We start from the raw sequence: 22200 nt of genomic DNA on the forward strand, positions 1-22200 counted from the left end.
GTTATCAAGAAACAAACTGGCTATATCAAATCCGTTAAAATATTTAAAACTAACTGAATTAGAGACGAAAAAAACGTAAACTAAAATGATAAATTAAATTAAACTATATTCATCCTTACTTCAAAAACGAGCGATCAGTTGTTGGCGCAGGGCCAGTCCTGCCATGTTGGCCTCTGCGCCAATGGGTGGGTCCACCGGCATGTCTGCAGGTGGGGGAAGTGCAGGTGCTCCCTCTGGAAGGGGCACACCATTCACTTCTGCAATGTTGTGCAGCACGCAGCAGGCCATCGTGATTTTGCAAACCTATATACCGTATATTACCAATTAACAGCCCATGCGCAAATAACCGCCCAGCTTCTTATAACAGCCCAGGTTCCGACACCATTTTGCGTAATAACCGCCTCCATCAAATAACCGCCCTCCTCCATATAACGGCCCATGGGCCGTTATATGCAAACTTCATCAGCCTCAGCCCTCATTTATATTATTATATGCGTGTTCACCGTGTTGAGTTTGCAGATCTCCGCACGCCATCACCTCACAGCAGCGCAACACAGTCCTCCACAATCCACATCTATACAATAAATCTAGGCTATATACTTTAGTTTCACAAGTGCCTATGCAGCCTATGCACAACCAATTGTTTTAATGTAAAGTTGTAAAGTCTGTGAAATGTTTATTGTCATCCGTGTAGTACAAGCTCCAAGTGTTGCATCATGACAGCGCTTTGTGAGTTTGGTGCGCGGCGTGCAGCCATGTCCTCACAAGTATAGTAGCCTACTATAAAACACCTCAGCGCAACAAATCCTCACGCAACAAAAAAGTTGATATTTAAATCGTGTTATTCTCGGTCAATCTTTAACCGATTGTTCTAATTCCAAATGGCCTATAATCTGTGAAGTGTAAGTTTTCATTGGGTGAGAATCTACCGGTGCATACATTATTATTTATTTGCTTACAGTTTATAATGAAATCATGTATTTGTCCGCTGCTTTCCCATGCTCAATCAGAACAGTGGTTACACCTGTGTGTTGATACGCTCCCTCTTACAATTAAATCAAAATGCATTGCCTGCAATGTTTATTGTTTACCATACTAAAAAAAGATTACTGCATGGAACTGTATGTAACCAAATGATGGCCAGGTGCAGACCGGTGCAAAAAGCCGTGGCCGGTGTGCAAAGAAGCCTCAGCGCGTTGTGAGCTTGTAGGTCTTGTACAATATTGTTGCACTAAATTGGAGGAAGATGATGAGTATTGGTATAGCATTGAGATTGCTACAGTCCCACAAGTTTAGTTCCCACAATTATTTTTTTAACAATTCATATTCTACAACATTTCCAAATGTATTTTACCCCATTTCCAGGCCTATGCATTAATGAGGATATTGTATGCTAAGACAACATGGAAAAAAGAACAGATGTAAAAAATTAACTAACACTATGTTGTTAGGTTGCAGTGTTTCCTGCAGGAAAAAGCTTTGGCATGGTGCTGGGAGCGGGGGGTTTTGAAAAATTTGATTAATTAATTTGATTAATAAATTAAGATTAATTTGTATATTATTGCTCTTGTATTGTTATTGGAGACACTGGGGGACACTGCAGGGCAGGCACTGGGGAGGCACTGGCAAGACACTGGGGAGACACTGGGGAGGCACTGGGGAGGCACTGGGAGGCACTGGGGAGACACTGGCAAGACACTGGGGAGACACTGGGGAGACACTGGGGAGGCACTGGGGAGGCACTGGGAGGCACTGGGGAGGCACTGGCAAGACACTGGGGAGACACTGGGGAGGCACTGGGAGACACTGGAGAGGCACTGGGGAGGCACTCAGGGGGACACTGGGGAGGCACTCAGGGGGACACTGTAGCTTTGTTTGTTTTTAATTATTATTATGGTAATACCAGTTCCAGACAATATTTGCACTACATGTTACTGTATGTTTATACTGAAACCAAATAATGGCCTTGTGCAGGCCGGTGCAAAAATAAATAACAGCCTATGGCGAATAACGGCCCGGCTTCTTATAACAGCCCGGGGTCCGAATCGATTTTGCATAATAACGGCCCGGGCTACTATTTGGTAATATACGGTAGATCGGAACAAATTATTAGACTGAACAAAACCTGTTCTGTTATAGCATGCCTTAATCCGTTTTCAGCTCATGATGGTCTACTGTGTGTGTGTGTGTGTGTGTGTGTGTGTGTGTGTTTGCGTGTGTTTTATTTATTTAAATACCTTATCGGGCTTGTAGAGGAGCGTCCCTCCTGCCGTGTCCAGGCATAGCCAACGGCCTTTCAGCCTCCCAATGGCGCGCTCCACAACTGACCGCGTTCTGACATGGCTGTCGTTGTATGCCCTGTCTTGTGGGGTAATGGGCGAGAAAAGTGGCGTCATCAGCCATGTTGCCACGGCATATCCTTTATCACCTGCATAGAGAATGAGATAGATATGGTTAGCCATATAGGCCTACAATCCAGTCAATTTCATTTCCATGAGCCAAGTGAGGGGGAATGGCACTAAATATATATACAATTGGAAAAACACTCACCAATGAGCCATGCGTCTCCAGCAGCCCCCTGTGCGAGACGCATGCCGACACTGCTATTTTGCAGAATGAAAGAATCGTGGCTGCCGCCCCCCCGACGGGCAATTGCATTTAAAAAAATCATGTTGGCGTCACAAATAATTTGTGGAATTCCTATTTAAAAATGGGAATGGGTCCTTGGGCGCCCTGATGCGCACATGGGTGCGATCTATTGCCCCGATGATGTTTGGGAATCCTGCTGTAGAATGAAAGTCCAGTTTTATTGTTCGCTGTTGTTCAGCTGTGAAGGGGAATGATATGTATCGGGGAACCATGCGGAGGATGCCATCCAGCACTTTGGGGAGCGTGCGGCTGAGGGATGGCTGGGATATGCCGGACCGATTGGCCACCAAACGCTGGAAGGATCCGGTGGCCAGGAATCCTAATGTGCAGAACACCTGCACGTGTGCAGGGATGGGATGTGACCTATAATAATAATAATAATAATAATTAATAATGGTAACAGGCTTCATTTATTTTATATGCATTGTAAACAAATAACTGCTGCAGGCATGGTCTAAATCTGGGCAAAAATAATCCAATTGAAACCATTGTTCTAAACATTTTAATTCGAACCTGTTCGTTTGTCTGGTCAGCTCTGGCTCCAGGGCATCACAGAGCTCGACCAAGCAGTGCCTTGGAAGACGGAACCGGCACCGTAGCCACTCGTCGTCCTCTTCAAAAAAATTGGCCCGGTCCCTGAATACTCTCTCTCTCCTCATGGCACGGTTCGCCAAATAATCAAGCAATCAGCAATAAATCATCAATTTTTTTGTTAGTAAGTTAGTAATCTTCTTCTCTTCACACCGGTTTGACACTGCTCCCCGGGGTTCTTATATAGTGCCATTGATCACTTAGAACAAGCTGGTCCTGATTAGCGCACATTCTTTATTTATTTTTTTATTTTGAGAGAGGCTTCTGAGAGTGAGCATGCTAGAAATATCCTAATAAATAATTAAAAAGTTGTTAAGCTTGCATGCAGGGGCAGTTTCTGTATTACTCTAGGCTAACTTGCCTATAGATGCATGCATATAGGCATACAAGTGCACTCTGCTTTCATATATATATAGGCTATCATTTGTGCTGATCGACCAATATGTTGGGGACACAGATTTGGGAACAATGTATTGATTCAGCATGAAGACTAAAGCCTTCTGAATAAATCTATACGCAAGTGTATGCTTCCGCAAATGTCTCCGCCACCTAAAGACGTCCCGTAGGATTTGACGGAGTTTCCGACCAACCTACGTGAGCGTCAAGTTCACGGCCATTTCCATGAATTCCAAATTAATGTGGGAAATCCACGTAAATGCCTTTCCGCTAGCTTCACGTCATGTTATCATCGTAAACGCCGTTGTGAATCAGGCCCTAGGTGAGTAAATTAATTTATTATGAAAGTTTTCAGTGACGTAAATTGCAGATCATTCTCCTGTCGAAAATGATTGTTTGGGTATTAATACCAATTGAAATTACAACAAATAGGCTTCCTCTACCAATAGGGTGTTCAGTGAGTGTGTCATGCATATGTGTTAGGGCCGATTCATACTCCTATTTTAGAGCCGAATAAAAGTCGGTTCGGCTCTGTAGAGCCTACAATTTGACGTCATTTGAGGTTCGGGGGGGCGGGTACCGTCCTAAAGTCGGCTCTTCGGTGCTACTGAAAATTTCTGACGAGCCGAAATCATTTCGGCACTACAGCGCCGAAACAGGAGTATGAATCGGCCCTAACAATCGGCCTTTTGTTTAGAAAGGAGAATCATTAACTAAAGGAAAAAGACGGGATCGGCAGGTTTTTAGCTCAATGAATCTCACGTATTTAATAACTAAACGAAACAATCAGGTAATACAATATGCTCGCTTCTGACCATATACCCAAAATAATAAACAGACAAAACAAATCAACACTCAATTCCTCAATCCCCTTTCAACCCAACGTCAATTTGTAAACAACAAACACAACAAGTTCGTCACGCGAGGCAGGCGCTCTGAATCAACAACGATCCCGCGACCGTCGTCCTCTCAGTACGCTCCCACAGCATAGTTCCTCAGATCCACATGAAGCGCACGTTAATCCTTTAGGAATCCAACAGAACACGGATTTATCTCACCCGTGATGCTCCTCGTTGACCGGCAGTTCATTCCTGGATCCAGCGCAGACGACACAGTCTCCCCAGCCTTCCAACACGGCCGCTTACTCCGCGTTTGGCTGAGCCCGACAGTTTGTAGTTTAGGCTGCAGGTTTACCAGTAGTTAGTCGATGTAACTTTCCCACTAACCACCGACCCTGGCGCCTCTGAGATCTCCTCCTCCTTCACACTAGTACACAGGTCTCCCTTCTTCCTGCACCACACCCTCTATTTGTCAAGTGGCGTGTGGCAGAAATCACTGTCATGCTAATCAGGCCCATTACCTCCCACATGAATTGGAAGTGCACCTATCACAGGGTTTGGCATGTATTCATATCACACGTATACAATTACACACATTGGAAAAAGCAGATAATAATAATATAATGTACATTTTGTCACATATGTTCTCTGGTTGCATTTTCTGCTGCATCAGTTTGTTGTTAATTTGCGTTTGTACTAGTTTAGTTGAATGAGTGAGTCAGAGTGCAACTAAGAGCAACACCAATCATGAAACGAGTTTACCCCAGTGGATCTCAAAAAGACAAGAAAAAGAAAAAAGCTGAAATGCTCCGGGCTTCTTTACCCAAGCTAAGTTATTTCAAGCCAGCAGAAGAACCAAACCCAATTTTTAGAGGAGAGAGAGCAAGAGGAAGTGTTGCACCAGGAGGCTAATGTAGACACTAACAATAACAATGAGGTTGGTTCTGAGGCTGCAACTACTAGTCGATTGACTACAAGTGAGTTTGCTGCTACTAGGGCTGCTACTAGCATCACTGCGTCTGCATCAGTGATGATGATGAAGACGACGATGATGATGATGGTACTACTGGGGCCCCAGTAGTACCATCGGCTAGTACCAGTGAGGCTGCTGCTGCAACTAGGGCTGTTAATATTATTACTAGTGACAGTGACAAATCTCCTTTAAGGCCAATGACGTTATTATTGACGTGCTATCAACAAATCCCTCGTGGCCAAGTGACGTGGTTGACGTGGTAGACGTACTGCCCTGTCATTACGTCTTTTTATAACAAAAAAAATGATTTTTAGACTTTTATTTTTTATGTAATCTACCAAAGACCGGCCGAAATCCACGCGATCGTGCACTATCGTGCACACACGCCGTCTATGTGAATCGCGGCAAAAAATCTGATATTTTGGGATCTTCTGGGCTCGATTTGGGTGAGTTATGACTAAGTTATGAAATAGCTATTGTTATTTTAGCAATCCGAGGAGCCAAGCTATATGCTGAGGGTCAAACTGGCACAGGTTGTTTACTTCCTTTTGAACCGGAAGTGATTTTCCAGATTAGACTTTTTAGCCATTTTCAGCATAATGGTGCGTTCCCGCCATCTGGTGGCAATTAAGGGTATTTCACTACACATGCCAAATCTTGGCAAACAATATTATTTAGACCGCAGATCTTTCTTTTTGCATTAAAATGACGAATTAAGAAATGGGGCATTGGCCAGCATTAGCCAGCTTTGGCGACTTTTTGAATGGCAATCAAAAAATGTGAGATATGACCACAATGTCATGAAATGTCTCATTTTCAAGCTGCATGTCTGTACTTTACAATGAAATAATTATGACTGTAGCATATTCCATTGTTTAGTAATAAGCATTTTAATACACCTTGGTTTCAGTGAACAGTGAAACCAAGGTGTACTAAAATGCTTATAAGTCAACGATGGAACATGCTAGAAACATATATATATATTTTTTTAAATGAGATATTTCGTGACATTGTGGTGATATCGCATATTTTTCTATTGTCATTAAAAAAAGTCGGGTAAAGCTGGCCTAAGGCACAATAAGATGTAATTTAAGGTTGGCCATAAATGAGTTAACTGAGCTAATTTACGCAACAGAATATCTGGATGTATGGTGTTAAAAGCAGAGCTGAAGTCGATAAAAAGTAATCTGGCGTATGCCACCTTACTTTCCAGGTGTTTCAAAGTGAGATGAGCTACTGTAGATATTGCATCGCATGTACTGCGTTTCTTAGAATATGCAAATTGATACTGGTCTAGCGGGCGGTCCTACCTCCTTTCGGAGTTCCTCTGTCAGGATCTTCTCCAGTGCTTTTACTACATTAGATGTTATAGCCACAGGCCTATAATCGTTATTCTCTAGTGGACATGCTTTCTTCGGGATTGGGACTATATCACTGATTTTCTCCAGATCTCAGGCACTGTATGTCTCTTCGGTGCTACTGAAAATTCCTGACGAGCCGAAATCATTTTCGGCACTACAGCGCCGAAACAGCGGTAAAATAGGAGTATGAATCGGCCCTTTGTGTTTCATGATGTAACTATACCAACATCATTGACTTGTTTCTACAGCTATTCATTGATCAGTTCAACGGAGTGGTTATATTTGTTAAAAAACCAGAGTTACAAGATGAGATGGCATGCTGTGACTATACTGTTCCCAAGTTCACACCTGGACAGACACACATAGGATCAAATAGATCGTTTCCTACAGCAGTTGTCAGCGCATCATAGTGTGATGTGTTGCTCACAGCTTCCCAGGTTATTTTGGTTCATTCCAAAGACAGTTCGAATCCCACTTCCCACAGATATGTTAATTTTTTTTTCATCATTCTAACTGTGTTTTATAAGTGCATGTTGTCACTGTTTCATACAAGTGAGATTCCACAAACAATCGGATGGATATTTAATGAGAAGATAGAAGATAGCTGATGGATATAAAAATCCATTAAGATATAAAAGGACTGTATGAAAATAAGGACTGTATTAAAATGGTTTATAATTAGCTTCGACAGCGAGAGCTATAGAGACTGGGAGCTCCGATCCTCCGGAACTCCCAAAATACTTTTAGAAAGTAATCAAATTGCAATATTTACTTACTTAGTTTTAACCAGAATACTTTAAGAGAATAGCTAATATAAAAAATGTTACTTCAGGAGAATTACCTTTTAAATACCAAAATGTTTACCTGATAAATACAAAGATGAATACCAGTTCCACCAAAAGAAGGGAAGTCCACAGCCAAGAGGTTTTAGCCATTATATTATTTGATTCATGAGAGGCAGAATAAGATTTTCATACAGCATATTACTTACTATTAGATCTGGCATGCCCCGGAGGGCATGTCAAAAATGGTCTCTCTCCTCGTTCCAAAATGGAGCGAGGGTATTTGAACCTGGATATGTTGAGGCTTGATTCGGTTTCATGAAAGTGATGCTACATTAGTTACCATGGAAACTTATGCTTTGGACTTAGCCTGCTCCGGACCAGGCTAACAGCCAGGTTTAACCTAATCCTGATGTCTTTACTGTTCATTAAGCAGTCAAACTGATCACAAACCAATGATGTTTTCCAGATTTATTCAATTATTATGGGTTTGTGTTGCCTTATTTGTATCGGTCTGCATTAAAGGACTAATTTAAGCACTATATAAAATCAAATAACCAAAATATATAGGCTGCACAACATCATGACAGCTTGTGAGCTTGTAGATCAGCTGCTTTTGGTGAATGTTCCCCATGAATAGGTTTTCTGTCGTGCAAGTGCACGGTTAAGAATAATTATTATATTATATCATTATTATTTTTAGTAAAAGTGAAAACCACTAAATATTACCATTGTAACGTTTCACCCACTACTAGTCCTACATACTTACACCTAGAAACCCCATTCAAACCTATTTAGGTTCATCCTACGGTGGACATGTGTGCCTGAAAAGGAATCTTTGAAATGTTTCATAGTTTTAGAAATATAGTGCTTTCAAATTTGAGACATTTATAGGCAGATAGTGGCACTTCAAAAAATCACTTTCACCTAGAAACTCCATTCACACTTTGTAAAATTCAGCTTACTGTGGAGACACATGCTGGAACTATTTACTTTGAAATGTTTTGTAGTTTCTGAGTTATTTAACTTAAACACCCAATGCATTCTCAATGGCAATAGCACAAACCATGACCCTCACCAGTCTGGCCCCTGTCTGGACAACAACCCCCTTCCCCAAAGGTAGCTCCCTCAGAGGAGGGAGTTATGGCCAAATATCACAATGCGACAATATAATTATGCTTACAATATTAAGAATTCTGTTTAAAGTTAATAGTAGTGGTAAAATGTAAACTATATTTTTGGGGTAGTTAATCATTCAGTCTATCCACTATTGAGAGTATGTTCTCTCTTTAATTACAGCAGCAGTATTTATTTTAGGGAAAAGAAAGATCTGCGGTCTAAATAATATTGTTTGCCAATACTTGGCAAGTGTAGTGAAATACCCTGCATTGCCACCAGATGGCGGGAACGCACCATTATGCTGAAAATGGCTAAAAAGTATAATCTGGAAAATCACTTCCGGTTCAAAAGGAAGTAAACAACCTGTGCCAGTTTGACCCTCAGCATATAGCTTGGCTCTTCGGATTGCTAAACTAACAATAGCTATTTCATAACTTTGTCATAACTCACCCAAATCGAGCCCAGAAGATCCCAAAATATCAGATTTTTTGCCGCGATTCACATAGAGACGGCGCGCGTGCACGATAGTGCACGATCGCGTGGATTTCGGCCGGTTTTTGGTAGATTACATAAAAAAAATAAAAAAAAAGTCTAAAAATCACTTGGCCTCGAGGGATTTGTTGATACCACGTCAGAAATAACGTCATTAGCCATGGGGGGGTTAAGAAATTGTGTTTGTGATGTAAAAATTGCTGACTCATTCAGGCAGTTAACATGGAGTTTTATGACACATTATGATGGTACACCTGTCACTTTCAGGGCTGTAGTTCACGTACCGTATGTATCTGGGTTGTGACATTGGGTGAAAGAGGACGTTTCGATGTATATATTGTGGGGCTTTGGTAAACCGTGCGGCCGGCCATAGACGTCAAAGTTTTGTGTCTCTATTACGACGATTAAGTATGTGTTTCGGATTTCAACCTGTGTTTCTGCCATTGCATGGCAGGCACCCAGAAAAAGTACATGAACCCGCGGAACTACAGCGCCCTCTACCGATATTGACGTCAAGAGTCGGTGCTCCCCATACAGGGAGTATTGTCAGAAATCATCACTATAGAGTCCACTAGAGTCTGGATCCCCATATGGGGGATAGGGAGTAGGGAACAACCCTAGCAATTCGGATGCAGCCCAAGAGATGCAGTCCACTCAGAGAGTGGGCGTGGTCTTTGGGCTGGATCCAGACTAGTTCCAAGAGGCATCACATCACACTTTATGCACGGAACTAAGATGGGTCCTATCATCATCATCATACTATAATTCTGACAATGTCTGAATGTCTGTGTGTCACTGTGACTGCAGTAGCTCCTCACTGCCAGCACCAACCCCTCCCACTTTTCACACAGGCATTGACCATAATAATATGGAGATCTTAAAGGAGCCCTTTTTCCAATTTAACAAATTATAAATTAATAATTAATTTATTAGTGAATAAAAAATGCGAAAACGCAAGTATTTCACAACGCAATAGCAAACCATCTTGAAGCCCTAGCCCAGGGGTGGTGCAACTTTGACAATGGAGAGGACCACTATATTTCCACACTCACTCCAAAGGGCCACATTGCATATTACTGTCGTAGCAAAAATAGCCGATCTACAAGCTCAGCACGCATCACAGTGCGAAATGTTTTGAGCTTGTAGATCAGCCTATTATTGCTATTATTTGAATTGAAATTTGGAATTTTTCAACTGGAATCCTGAAAAGTTGCATTTGTATTTAATTTCAAATGCCTTTAATTGTATACTTCCCAGTTAATCTGGTTTACACGCAGGGAAAAATGTGTGGAAACCTATTTAATTACAGGGCTCTACAAGAGCGTAGACAACTATAAGAGTGTGTGTGTGTGTGTGTGTGTGTGTGTGTCTGTCATTGCCAAGGTCAAATCCTACCTCCCCCACAACAGCTGGAGATGGTTATCCATGATTTTATTTCTTCTAGACTTGATTATTGCAACTCCCTGTATACTGGCATCGACCAGTCTGTGTCTCATAGGAGGGCTGTGGGCAGTTCAGAAACCAGTCAGTGTCTCATAGGAGGGCTGTGGGCAGTTCAGAAACCTGTCTGTCTCATATGAGAGCTGTGGGCAGTTCAGAAACCAGTCTGTGTCTCATAGGAGGGCTGTGGGCAGTTCAGAAACCAGTCTGTGTCTCATAGGAGGGCTGTGGGCAGTTCAGAAACCAGTCTGTGTCTCATAGGAGGGCTGTGGGCAGTTCAGAAACCAGTCTGTCTCATAGGAGGGCTGTGGGCAGTTCAGAAACCAGTCTGTGTCAGGGCTGTGGGCGGTTCAACAGTCTGTGTCTCATAGGAGGGCTGTTTTTTTAATAGCTAAATTATAACAATGTTTAAATTATAACATAATGTTTAAAACACCAAAAGGGGTTCCCGCTCAAAATGGGTTAAGCCTCTTTGCATTCAGGTGAGTACAAGAAACGACTGACGTTTCGATCTTGTGATCCTCAGTCTGTCCGAGCTGTCTTGATTGATGTCAATACAGACAATTCAATTCAATTCAAAGGGCTTTATTGGCATGAGAACACATACGTTTACATTGCCAAAGCAGAAAGAACAATACAACAATACAGCAATACAATCAAAACAAAAATTATGTACTTTGAAGGTCAGAATCTGTCACAATGTAGACTTGTTTACATCAGGGTCCTCCATTTTCCATTCATCAGAGCCCAGTGTTTATCCCTTCTGCAAATGTTGCCTATATGAGGCATTCAGACTGTTCTCGTATTAATTTAGTTAATTTGTTTTTGCTCTAACAATTGACTCTATAAGTTTCATAAAGCGTCCCTATCAAGGGGATGCACTGAACAAACCATTCCCCGAATGTTCTTGTATTCTTCTGTTCAGCCAATAGTTTCTCTTTCTTGAGAGCCTCTATCTGTTCTTCATTTCCCTTTTGTTCCTTCAAAACCTGAAATAAAACACATTAGACGACACCATAAGATATAAAAAGTCCTTCTACACTTGGCACACAATATTAATTTCTGATCAATTATTGGTGTGTGTGTGTGTGTGTGTGTGTGGTGTTTTCTTTTGACAATCTAGAATTTGTAGGTATTTAGCAGACACTCTTATCAACACGACTTATAATAAGAAAGGTAAATAATCCTATCCATACATCACATGTATGTGATTGCTCTGTACAGAAAGGTTTATGAATTACTTTTCGTTCCTTACGGATCTTCAGGTTGAAAAACAGCTCGGCCTTAAGCCATTAATTTCATCACTTACAGCTATCAGCTGATCATGCCTGTCGTCGGCATCTTTCTTGTCTTTTGCCATCTTCTCATTGAGCTGTTTGATGTGCTCCTCTTGGGTTTTCTTCTGCTGAGCCCTGTCCACATCCAGTGCCTTCTGTTTCTTCTCCATGGCCTGTGCCTCTCTGTCTGCCTTCTCCAATTTCGCTGTCACCTCTGTAGGAAACCAAAGACAGAACCGTCCTACAGAGTCAGGATTGTACTTCTATGTCCCATCAGCCCTGTGTTTCCTCAACCATAACCACACTCCTAACCCAAACTCTCACAGCTGGGCGATTAATTAAATTTTTGAGATCTTGATTTAGATTTTCTTTTTAGATTCAGATTTTTAAGGGCATCTGGTAAAATGTAGTTAAGACCTAAAGGAATTGTTCTCTTAATACAGCCACAAGTAACTGTCGTCAAACAATCATATAGTAGTAATACAGTATGTTCAGCTGCGTCGTCAGTGTGTTGGGGCGCTCAAACAGTAAACATGAGTCATGACTCTTTAAATCACACCCACGTTTGTCCCGTTTTATACTTTACCTTCTTCTCTGCGCTCTATCTCATATAGGCTTTCATCTGCTGCCAGTATGGTCTTGCAGACGATCTCGTTCTTATCCAGGTATGTCTTCAGCACCTCCTCAACCTGGTCAGACGCACGCGCGCACGCACGCACACACGCACACACACACACAGTATTTATTATTATGTTCGATTAGTAGCAATAAATATATAGAGATAGACTTCAGAACAGTCCGTAACACACACACACACACACACACACACACACACACACACACACACACACACTTCATCAGTATGGTTAAATTAATTTAACATTCTCTGACTCGGATCAGAAGTTGTCAGGAATCAGACTCACCATAAATCCGTTGCCTTCTTCACGTCTGTATGCATCAGTCATCTCCTGGAGGTCCTGGCAGAACGTCTTGTATCCTCCAGGGACCATGTACAGACCATCTCTCAGGTTTTTCTCCAGAGGTCCAAAGACTCGTTGGATGTTTTGTTCACATGCCTTCATGGACTCATTGAGGTTCTTCTGACAGATCTGACTGTATTCCTCCAGAATACGATTCTAAAAACACAGTGGTAACAATGAACACGGTTTACTGGTCAGAGGTGCACTGGTCATGGGTGCGACAATGCAGTCTTCCACTTATTTTAGGATAATGCATACACAATTAAATGCCTGTAATCATGCGTTCCCAACTTCCCATACTACACTGCTGTTATATAATAACACGGATTGGCAATTCCGTACATACACTAGTAGAAAACCCCCAAATCCGCACCTACGTATTACACTGAAATCCTCCCCATAGACAATGACAGAGGGGCCATATACCGAACTTTGGCCAAGAGAGACACTGCACGTGTAGAGCACGCAAGTTGCCGTGTCGAACGTTGCAAAGTCCGAGTTGTAACCCGATGGCACAGAATTGTAAATAATGTCAAACACACAATATGAAAACTAGAAAAAGTGCCCTTCTGGGCACAGGTCTCCACCAGGAGGATATGAGTGTGTGTGATGTTTGGCAAAATGTTTAGGAGTATTGTAAACATGTATTTATTTTTGTTTGTTTGTTTTTTGCAACAATTTTCTTCAGTTTGTTGAGGAAATGCAGAGCCAGATCACTCAGCATCTTTGAGGATAGAAAACTTTGGACGGCTATCTTAGCCAATCAGTGTAGAATTGAGAAATCCAAGAGACTTGTCTTGATCACATGACTACAGAGATCATGTGTACCGATTTGCATGACATTGTGTTTTGTAGAAATTGGCCTCATGGTGGCGCTATAACCGGCAGATGTGGAGGGATGCAGGGACAATGTTTTTCCATGGACTCTAGGGAGTGCGCATACTGTACATACGTTGTAGACAGATCGATGCAGTTATAGCTAAAAACAGGAATTGCCCTGTTATAGCGCCACCGTGAGGCTGATTTGGAAATAAATTAGTGGCATATTGTCCTCGGCCTAGTGGAAATTACACTGTTTGTGATTTGTGGCAATTTGTTGGAAACTGACCAATCATGTGAGCTTTGGAAGCCAATCTTAGCCAATCAGGATGGAAGATGGGAAATGGTGAAAATCAGCCTCATGTGGGCGCTATAACAGGCCATTTTGGAATATTTGGGGCAAAGGTTCGTCGTTGGCTGCATCCAGGGCGTGTGTGTGCACAGTTTGGCATCAACCGGGCCAACGGTGCCGGAGATTAGCTGGTGACGGACGGACAGACGGACGGGCACGCACAGACGGAGTGCAAAACATACTCTCTCCCCATGCCTTCGACCTGGTGAACACATACCACAAGTTTCTTGTGATATTCTTGGTTGTCATCTCTGAAAGAACTTTCCATGAAGAGTACCAGGGCTTCTCTCTCACTGGACGCATGGATTGCAGACAGGTCCTCCAAGGTGTTAGTGGGGAAGCGTACTGACTCCATGCTCTTTACATAGAGGACCCGGGCCTGCTCAACAACTCTGGCATTCTCAACCTCAGCCAGAGCCACCACAGCATTTTCCAGACAGGGAACATTTCCACTACGGATGGCTTCAACGTATGTCTCTGCCAGCTGACCAAGGACTGTGGAAGATAGACCCATTCAGCAAGTGTGTTATAACTAGTCATGATAGTTCAGAGATTGATGTTTATGCTGGAGCAGACAAGTCAGATGTTGCCAATTCCAATATCACCTACAATAGCAAAACAGGGGAGCCTGCATGGCAGGTATAACGAATATCATGTTATTCACACAAAGGCACTTTTTAACCTGTTGTGGATGCACCTGATCAAGGGACAACAGGATTAATGGATGGAGATGACTGATTTATCCTGTACAGGTGCGCAGCCACACCCAGCTCTGAGCAGGTCTAGTTTGACTCAGGCTAGGTGTGACTGCTCAAATCAGTCATCCTCCATCTCACAATAATATTTTGACAACAGAATGCAAAATGAGCATGTACTTAGTAGTCATTTATTTCAATTCCTCAAATGCTGTTGGCTGACAGAAATGCCAGACACCCAGTGAATGTAGTGTACATTTATTTAAATCCCACTTACTTCTGCCAGTGACCTTTATACCATCCCAGAGAAACTTGGTGTCAGACTTGGTGTAGATGTGTTCAGTGAACATGTTGACCTCTTCAACAAACTCTGGCTCCAGCTCATCATCAGTCATTTCCTCCATTCGTTTCAATATCATAGGCTTGGCCGGTCTCGAAAACACAAAACAATGGCGAGGCAAGAAGAATTTTCGAAGGCAGGCACGGGGTTCGTTGTACTGCGGCTTCCCGCCTTTGGCAAAATGAACAGAACACAAGACCTTTTAGTGTAAAGACCTTCTGATGCCTATAGTTTAAATGATTCAAATCTCTTTAAATCTCAATTATATTCAAATCATTTTAAGCAGTTCATGAAACCTTGTATCTCCTTGAGACTGTGTTCCAGGTACTCGTCTGCTGTACAGGGTTTCCCATTAATCTCCAGATCGAGTGTAAAATCTCGCACAGCCCACACAAAGGAGGGAAGGTAACGCACAATCGTACGATCATCATCCTTCTCCTTGGACTTAATTTTGATATTCTTTGTCAGTTCTGTCACATAGCTGTAAGGGGTGGTGTTAAGGATGACTAGAGAACCTCACACAACACTGGTTTGTAAACCTTTTTACAGAAGGGTAGATTGAGCAGATAAAGACAGAAATGCCTACATGAGATACATTTATTTAGTATTAAATACTGAATAAATGTTTGTTTAAGAGGAAAACTGTCCCTGAAATGTGCCCCTCCCGGGGACTGCCCATAAGTCTGTCATTGCGTTAATCCGACCAGTGGCCGGTTAAGACTGAGGTTAGGGTTAGTGATCTACGTGGCCGGTTAAGACTGAGGTTAGGGTTAGTGACCTACGTGGCCGGTTAAGACTGAGGTTAGGATTAGTGACCTATGTGGCCGGTTAAGACTGAGGTTAGTGATCTAAGTGGCCGGTTAAGACTGATGTTAGGATTTAGGATAGCGTTAGTAATTGGTTGGACTAACTATTGGAACAACCAAGCTCTAAGCATGAGGCTGGTTCAAATGTTTCAAAAGATTAAAGAACATTTAAGCATTCCCAAAATAATATACTTGAGCTTGTCCAAAACTAATTGGACTGGAAAATAAGTTAATAAATGAACAAGTGCAAGCATGCCAAATATAGGACAATAGTCATAAATATAAAAAGAGTATCAAAAGAGTGAATAATGAGTGAATAGTTTTAAGGATACTGAAGGTTCTCCATGGATTTATTATCAATGGTTCCCATGCTGTTGTAGACCAGGGTGCTGCTGAGCAGAACTGCCATGGCAAAGATCCAGTTGTCATGCTTCGTATCTCCCTGAAAACACAACACATTGTTCGGAAGTCATGTTTTATGTAGTATTAGGGCCGATTCATACTCCTATTTTACCGCTGTTTCGGCGCTGTAGTGCCGAAATAATTTCGGCTCGTCAGAAATTTTCAGTAGCACCGAAGAGACGACTTTAGGACGGTACCCGCCCCCCCGAACCTCAAATGAAGTCACATTGTAGCCTCTACAGAGCCGAACCGACTTTTATTCGGCTCTAAAATAGGAGTATGAATCGGCCCTGAATAAGTGTGGTGGGGGTGAATGTCCAACTCCACTAACCCCCAGGTTCTGACGTGAATGATTAAATGCAATGTGATTTGAACATGAATCAAAATGGTGTCTCAACCTTCTCAACATCTCCCAGTCCCTCTGTGTCCAGCAGCACCAGAGTGTGGTCAGTCTTTTTGGGGTGAGGTACACACCATATCCAGATGCCCTTCGTCTTGGATTGGACGCTAGATCCCAGAGGGAATCCTGGACGATGGAATGGGACAATAACAAACCAAAATATAGCTGCAAGTAGCGATAAGACGGGGTTACAGCGGTATTACAGCGGTATTGCTATCTTTTCTTGGACATCAATTTGGTATTTCTCTTTAAGATTCGATATCAATAGAGCACCGAAGTCTGACGTCAATGTTGGCTATTTCCTTGTTTAAGTTATGTATTGTAGGCTATTTCCTTTTTTATGTTATGTATTGTAGGCTATTTCCTTGTTTATGTTATGTATTGTAGGCCATGTCCTTACATTGACAACCCGTGATTTAAAATGAGTAATTGTTTATATTTAACTCATTCATCGCTTTTAAGAAGTGCCAAAAAGTCCCTAAGCGCCAGTCTCTATACATTTTTTTATTTAATTTAAATTTTCATTTTTTTGTTTTTTGGTCCAATGTTATACCCGTCTGAAAAAGACGACAAAGACGTCGTTGGCGCTGTGGGAGTTGCTAAAAAAGAGGTCAATTAGGTCGTTGGCAGACATTGAGTTAATATCTAACTGTTACAACCTCTCTACCATACCGTAATTGTGGCTCTGCATGTATGTATTAGGGGCAGAAGGATTTCCATAAAACTGTTATTTTCATTTGCTCACAAAACCTTCATTTTCTTTCACTTAAAGGACAACTTTAGTTTTTTTTTCAACCAAGGTTCATGTTTTAGGTTGTTATTAGAGAAAGTAAAAGATTTTTTTTCATTTGCTGCTTTCTTTCGTTTCATTCGAGCATGGCAATAAATATGTATTTTTTTTACAAAATATTATGGTGATTTATTTATTTATTAGTTACTATATTCCTACTAGACCCCAGGGAATTACATCTGGCCACAGAAGATCACAGGATCTACTGAATGTGAAGGAGGCCTACTGGGGGGAAGCCACACTGTGTGCCGTAGGCTCAATATGTCAGTTTGACACATTCAGTAGATCTCGTGATCTTTTGTGGCCAGATGTAATTTATTGGGGTCTAGTAGGACTATAGTAAATAATAAATAATAATTGCCATACAATAAAAAATGTGCCCCATGCTCGAATGCCCCCGCCCCTCTGTCAAAAACAACTAAAATCCCTAAAACGAAAGAAAGCAGCAAATGAAAAATATATATACAGCTGCAAGCAGCGATAAGGCGGGACCAAGAAAAAAGACAATACGCAATAAGAACAATATGCATAAATAAGAATGTGTAGACGTTTTTGTGCATTTTGATCAAAGATCCTGGGAGGAGATACATTTTAAATGGTTTTCATATAATTCAAAATGGTGGGTTGTTCGGCATGAGGAGACATGTGTATCAAAGTGTCATTGCCAACGGTCAAACGGTTCATGAGATATGCACGTTCAAAGTTTGCATTTTCAACTTAATTTTCAGTGCTATAGCGCCACTATTTGGCCAATAGTCATGGGCTTCACATAGTCACCGTTTGGCAATGCCCTCTACCAGATTACAGAGTTTCGCGAAAACCGACTGCACGGTTCAGTCAGAACAGCTATTTTTGGCGGAAGAAGGAGAAGAAGAAGACAAATAAACACAAAAACAATAAGTGTCTTAATTCTTAAGTCTTAATTAACACTTATCTTTTACTTTCTCTGAAAACAACCTAAAACATGAACCTTGGTTGAAAAAAACTAAAGTTTGACAGTTTGACTGATTAAAACGCGTAACCCGCATTTTAATCAAATACCCTACGCTGCCGAGATTGTTGTATTACCTTTATAGCATACGCTGAATTATTTGGGCTTTTGATCCGTGAAAATCCGGCGAAAAAAGGTTCCCCCGTTTGTTATGATCCGATCGCACCACCTGCCATCTTGGCGAGTGGTGCGATCGCAGCACAAGCCGCTTCTCCATGAGGAGTTGTAGTCCATTCATTTGCATTGGCCTCAATTTCCCAGAAGCCCTAGCAGCCCACAGCATGTGTTGATTTCCGGTTTCGTCATCAAAACGAAACCATCTAGTCTCCAGCTCCGCGGCAAAGACAGAGTTTATTTTTATTTATTACAATACGGCGGATTAAACACATAAAACAAAAGGCAGAAATGTTGTAAATAGCAGGTATCGTACCCTGGGTTAAACAATTCTCGGCCGTTTTTTGTTGGTCGATAAAGGCCCAATGTTCACGTGTAGACATTTTGGTGCATTTTGATCAACGATCCCGGGAGAAGATAGCTTTTAACTGTTTTTCATTTAATTAAAAAGGGCGGGTGATCCAAAGATCAGAGATCAAAAGTCAGAACATAACACATAAGGGGCACGGTGGCACAGTTGGTAGTGCTGTCGCCTCACAGCTAGAAGGTCCTGGGTTCGATTCCCGCTCGGGGCACTGTGGGTGCTGGCGGTGTGTTTCCTCCTCCGCGTCACCAGTGCCCATACCCGAAGGCGGGGTTGGCGAAAGGGCCTTTCTGTGTGGAGTTTGCATGTTCTCCCCGTGTCCCCTAGGGTAGGTACCCTCACAAAAACATGCAGTAATCCTGGTCTCTAAACTGCCTCCCCCTGGCCAGCTGGGGCGCCTGATGGAGGGGAAAGGAACTGGTTGGAATAACGTGTTCCTTTCACGCGCTACGTCCAACCAGGGAAACTCCCCCCTGTCAGGTGTAAAGGAGCAACTTGGACACTCAAGCATGAAGGAAGCATGAGTTAAGTCCGTTGCTCTCCCCAGGTTGGCGGAGGGTGTGTAGAGCCCAGGATCACAGTAGATGATTGACACAGGGGTGAAAAATGGGTTACAAAATCGTGGGATAAAAAAAAAAAAAAAAAAAAAAAAGTCAGAACATGAAAGTTGTTTGGCATGCAGACACATGTGTATCAAAGTTTCATTGATGACGGTCAAACGATTCATGAGCTATGCCAGTACAAAGTTTGCATTTTCAATTAAATGCTATAGCGCCACCCTTTGGCCAATGGTTGTGGGCTTTGCGTCATCACCGTTTGGTATAGCCCTCTACCATATTGCCAAGTTTTATGAAAACCGCCTGCACGGTTAAGTTAGCACTGTTATTTTTGGTGGAAGGAGAAGAAAGAGAAGGGGAAAAAAACAGATAAATACAATAAGGGACCAAAGACCCTTAAGTCCCTTCAGGCCTGGCCCCTTAATTTCATGAAAAATATTTCAACTAGACTATCCTTATAGATATATAATTTATCTATAGAGAATAACATGGGGTCATCTTAAAGGTATATTCAAGGATCAGCCTTCATCCAATCAGGATAGAGAGGGGCCTTCCACCAATCACGATCGAGCAGGGCGGGCCTTGGTGTGCATGCTGTTTGCCTGTTGCGTGTCCCCCCCACTTTAGTGCATGCATGTGCACATCTTGTTACCAGGGTGGACCGGGGGCTTTTCCAAATCACCCAAATCACTGAATGGTCCTTTAAAATCATCTCATAAGAATTGAAGAATCTAGCGAAAATGTAACTAATTCAGCAGCAGTACTCAGTCAGCTGATTCTTCACATCCATATGAGTGAAACAGCCAGGATGATTTGTTTACACAGTTCTTATATGAGGTGATCTAAGATCCCCTATGGGGATTATAATACAAATACAACAGTTCTTATGAGGTGATCTATAAGATCCCCCCTATGGGGATTATAATACAAATACTACTGTTCTTATATGAGGCGATCTAAGATCCCCCTATGGGCATTATAATACAAATACAACTGTTCTTATATGAGGTGATCTAAGATCCCCCCTGTGGGGATTATAATACAAATAAAACTGTTCTTATATGAGGTGATCTAAATTCTAAGATCCCCCTATGGGGATTATAATACAAATAAAACAGGTCTTATATGAGGTGATCTAAGATCCCCCTATGGGGATTATAATACAAATAAAACAGTTCTTATATGAGGTGATCTAAGATCCCCCCTGTGGGGATTATAATACAAATACAACTGTTCTTATATGAGGCGATGTAAGAACTTACATTGCCTCATATAAGAACTGCGTTTGAAAAATAAACAAATCAGACCAGCCGTTTCACTCATATGGATATGAGGGATTATAATACAAATGGAAAAAATAAACAAACCCTGGGAACAGCGCCCTCTGCCAATATTGACGTCAGACTTCGGTGCTCTATTGATATCGAATCTTAAAGAGAAATACCAAATTGATGTCCAAGAAAAGATGGCTTTTATCTAGTGATAATGATCTGAAGTAGGATTTTCTATTTTGAGGACTTTGGAACACACACTGTGAGTATGTGTATATGCCTTATAATGGAATTAGACGTATACCTTATGATGAAAAAGCTCACCTTTGTTTGCCCCAGCCAGCCTGTTCATCAGGTAGGACTTCCCATTTCGGTACATTCCCACTACTGACACCACCACCAGTTTCTGCTCGATCTGCTGTAAAATCTTCAGAGCACTGGGAACCACACGGACTGTCCCTTCACTGTCACTCTCTATCAGACATACTGGCTTCTCCATGCTGTGGGCTGCCACGACGCTGCTATAGTGGAGAGAACACACACAACACATCCTTCATGCTGCCATGACTCTGCTATAGTGGAGAGAACACACACAACACATCCTTCATGCTGCCACGACTCTGCTATAGTGGAGAGAACACACACAACACATCCTTCATGCTGCCATGACTCTGCTATAGTGGAGAGAACACACACAACACATCCTTCATGCTGAAGGCTGCCATGACGCTGTTATAGTGGAGAGAACACACACAACACATCCTTCATGCTGAAGGCTGCCATGACGCTGCTAGTGGAGAGAACACACACAACACATCCTTCATGCTGTGGGCTGCCATGACGCTGCTATAGTGGAGAGAACACACACAACACATCCTTCATGCTGAAGGCTGCCATGACGCTGCTAGTGGAGAGAACACACACAACACATCCTTCATGCTGAAGGCTGCCATGACGCTGCTAGTGGAGAGAACACACACAACACATCCTTCATGCTGAAGGCTGCCATGACGCTGCTAGTGGAGAGAACACACACAACACATCCTTCATGCTGTGGGCTGCCATGACGCTGCTATAGTGGAGAGAACACACACAACACATCCTTCATGCTGCCATGACGCTGCTATAGAGCGTCGCAGTCCCTCCCCCTTTTAGAACAACGAGTGGCCCAGGAAATGAATCGCAATGCTTTTTTTTTTTTTTTTTTATCAAAGTTTTTTTATTAATTTTTCACACATTTTTCGAACATTTTTTCCCCCCTCCCCTCCCCCCAGAGTTCACACTCCGAAAGAGCCACAACCCCGGTATCTTGCACCATATGAAATAAAAGGCACATACAAATATACATAGACATAATAGAATAATAGAAGTATGCAAAGAAATAATAATAATAATAAAAA

The 22200-nt window shown here is 42.1% G+C and overlaps 1 protein-coding gene across 1 annotated transcript; it reads right to left on the reverse strand.

Moving 5' to 3' along the window:
- Positions 1–4826: 4826 nt before the first annotated feature.
- Positions 4827–21525, reverse strand: LOC308322121 (guanylate-binding protein 1-like; the record flags this gene model as incomplete). The annotated part of the gene is made up of 12 exons (XM_080773316.1): positions 4827–4926; positions 11534–11631; positions 11952–12133; positions 12506–12608; positions 12843–13055; positions 14288–14565; positions 15043–15276; positions 15402–15586; positions 16244–16353; positions 16712–16839; positions 21125–21321; positions 21497–21525. 12 exons carry the CDS (start codon positions 21523–21525, stop codon positions 4827–4829), a joined length of 1857 nt encoding a protein of 618 aa, XP_080629442.1.
- Positions 21526–22200: the final 675 nt, after the last annotated feature.

The sequence above is a fragment of the Protomyctophum bolini genome (genome assembly GCF_963924005.1).
Source record: "Protomyctophum bolini genome assembly, chromosome: 10".
NCBI lineage: Eukaryota > Metazoa > Chordata > Actinopteri > Myctophiformes > Myctophidae > Protomyctophum > Protomyctophum bolini.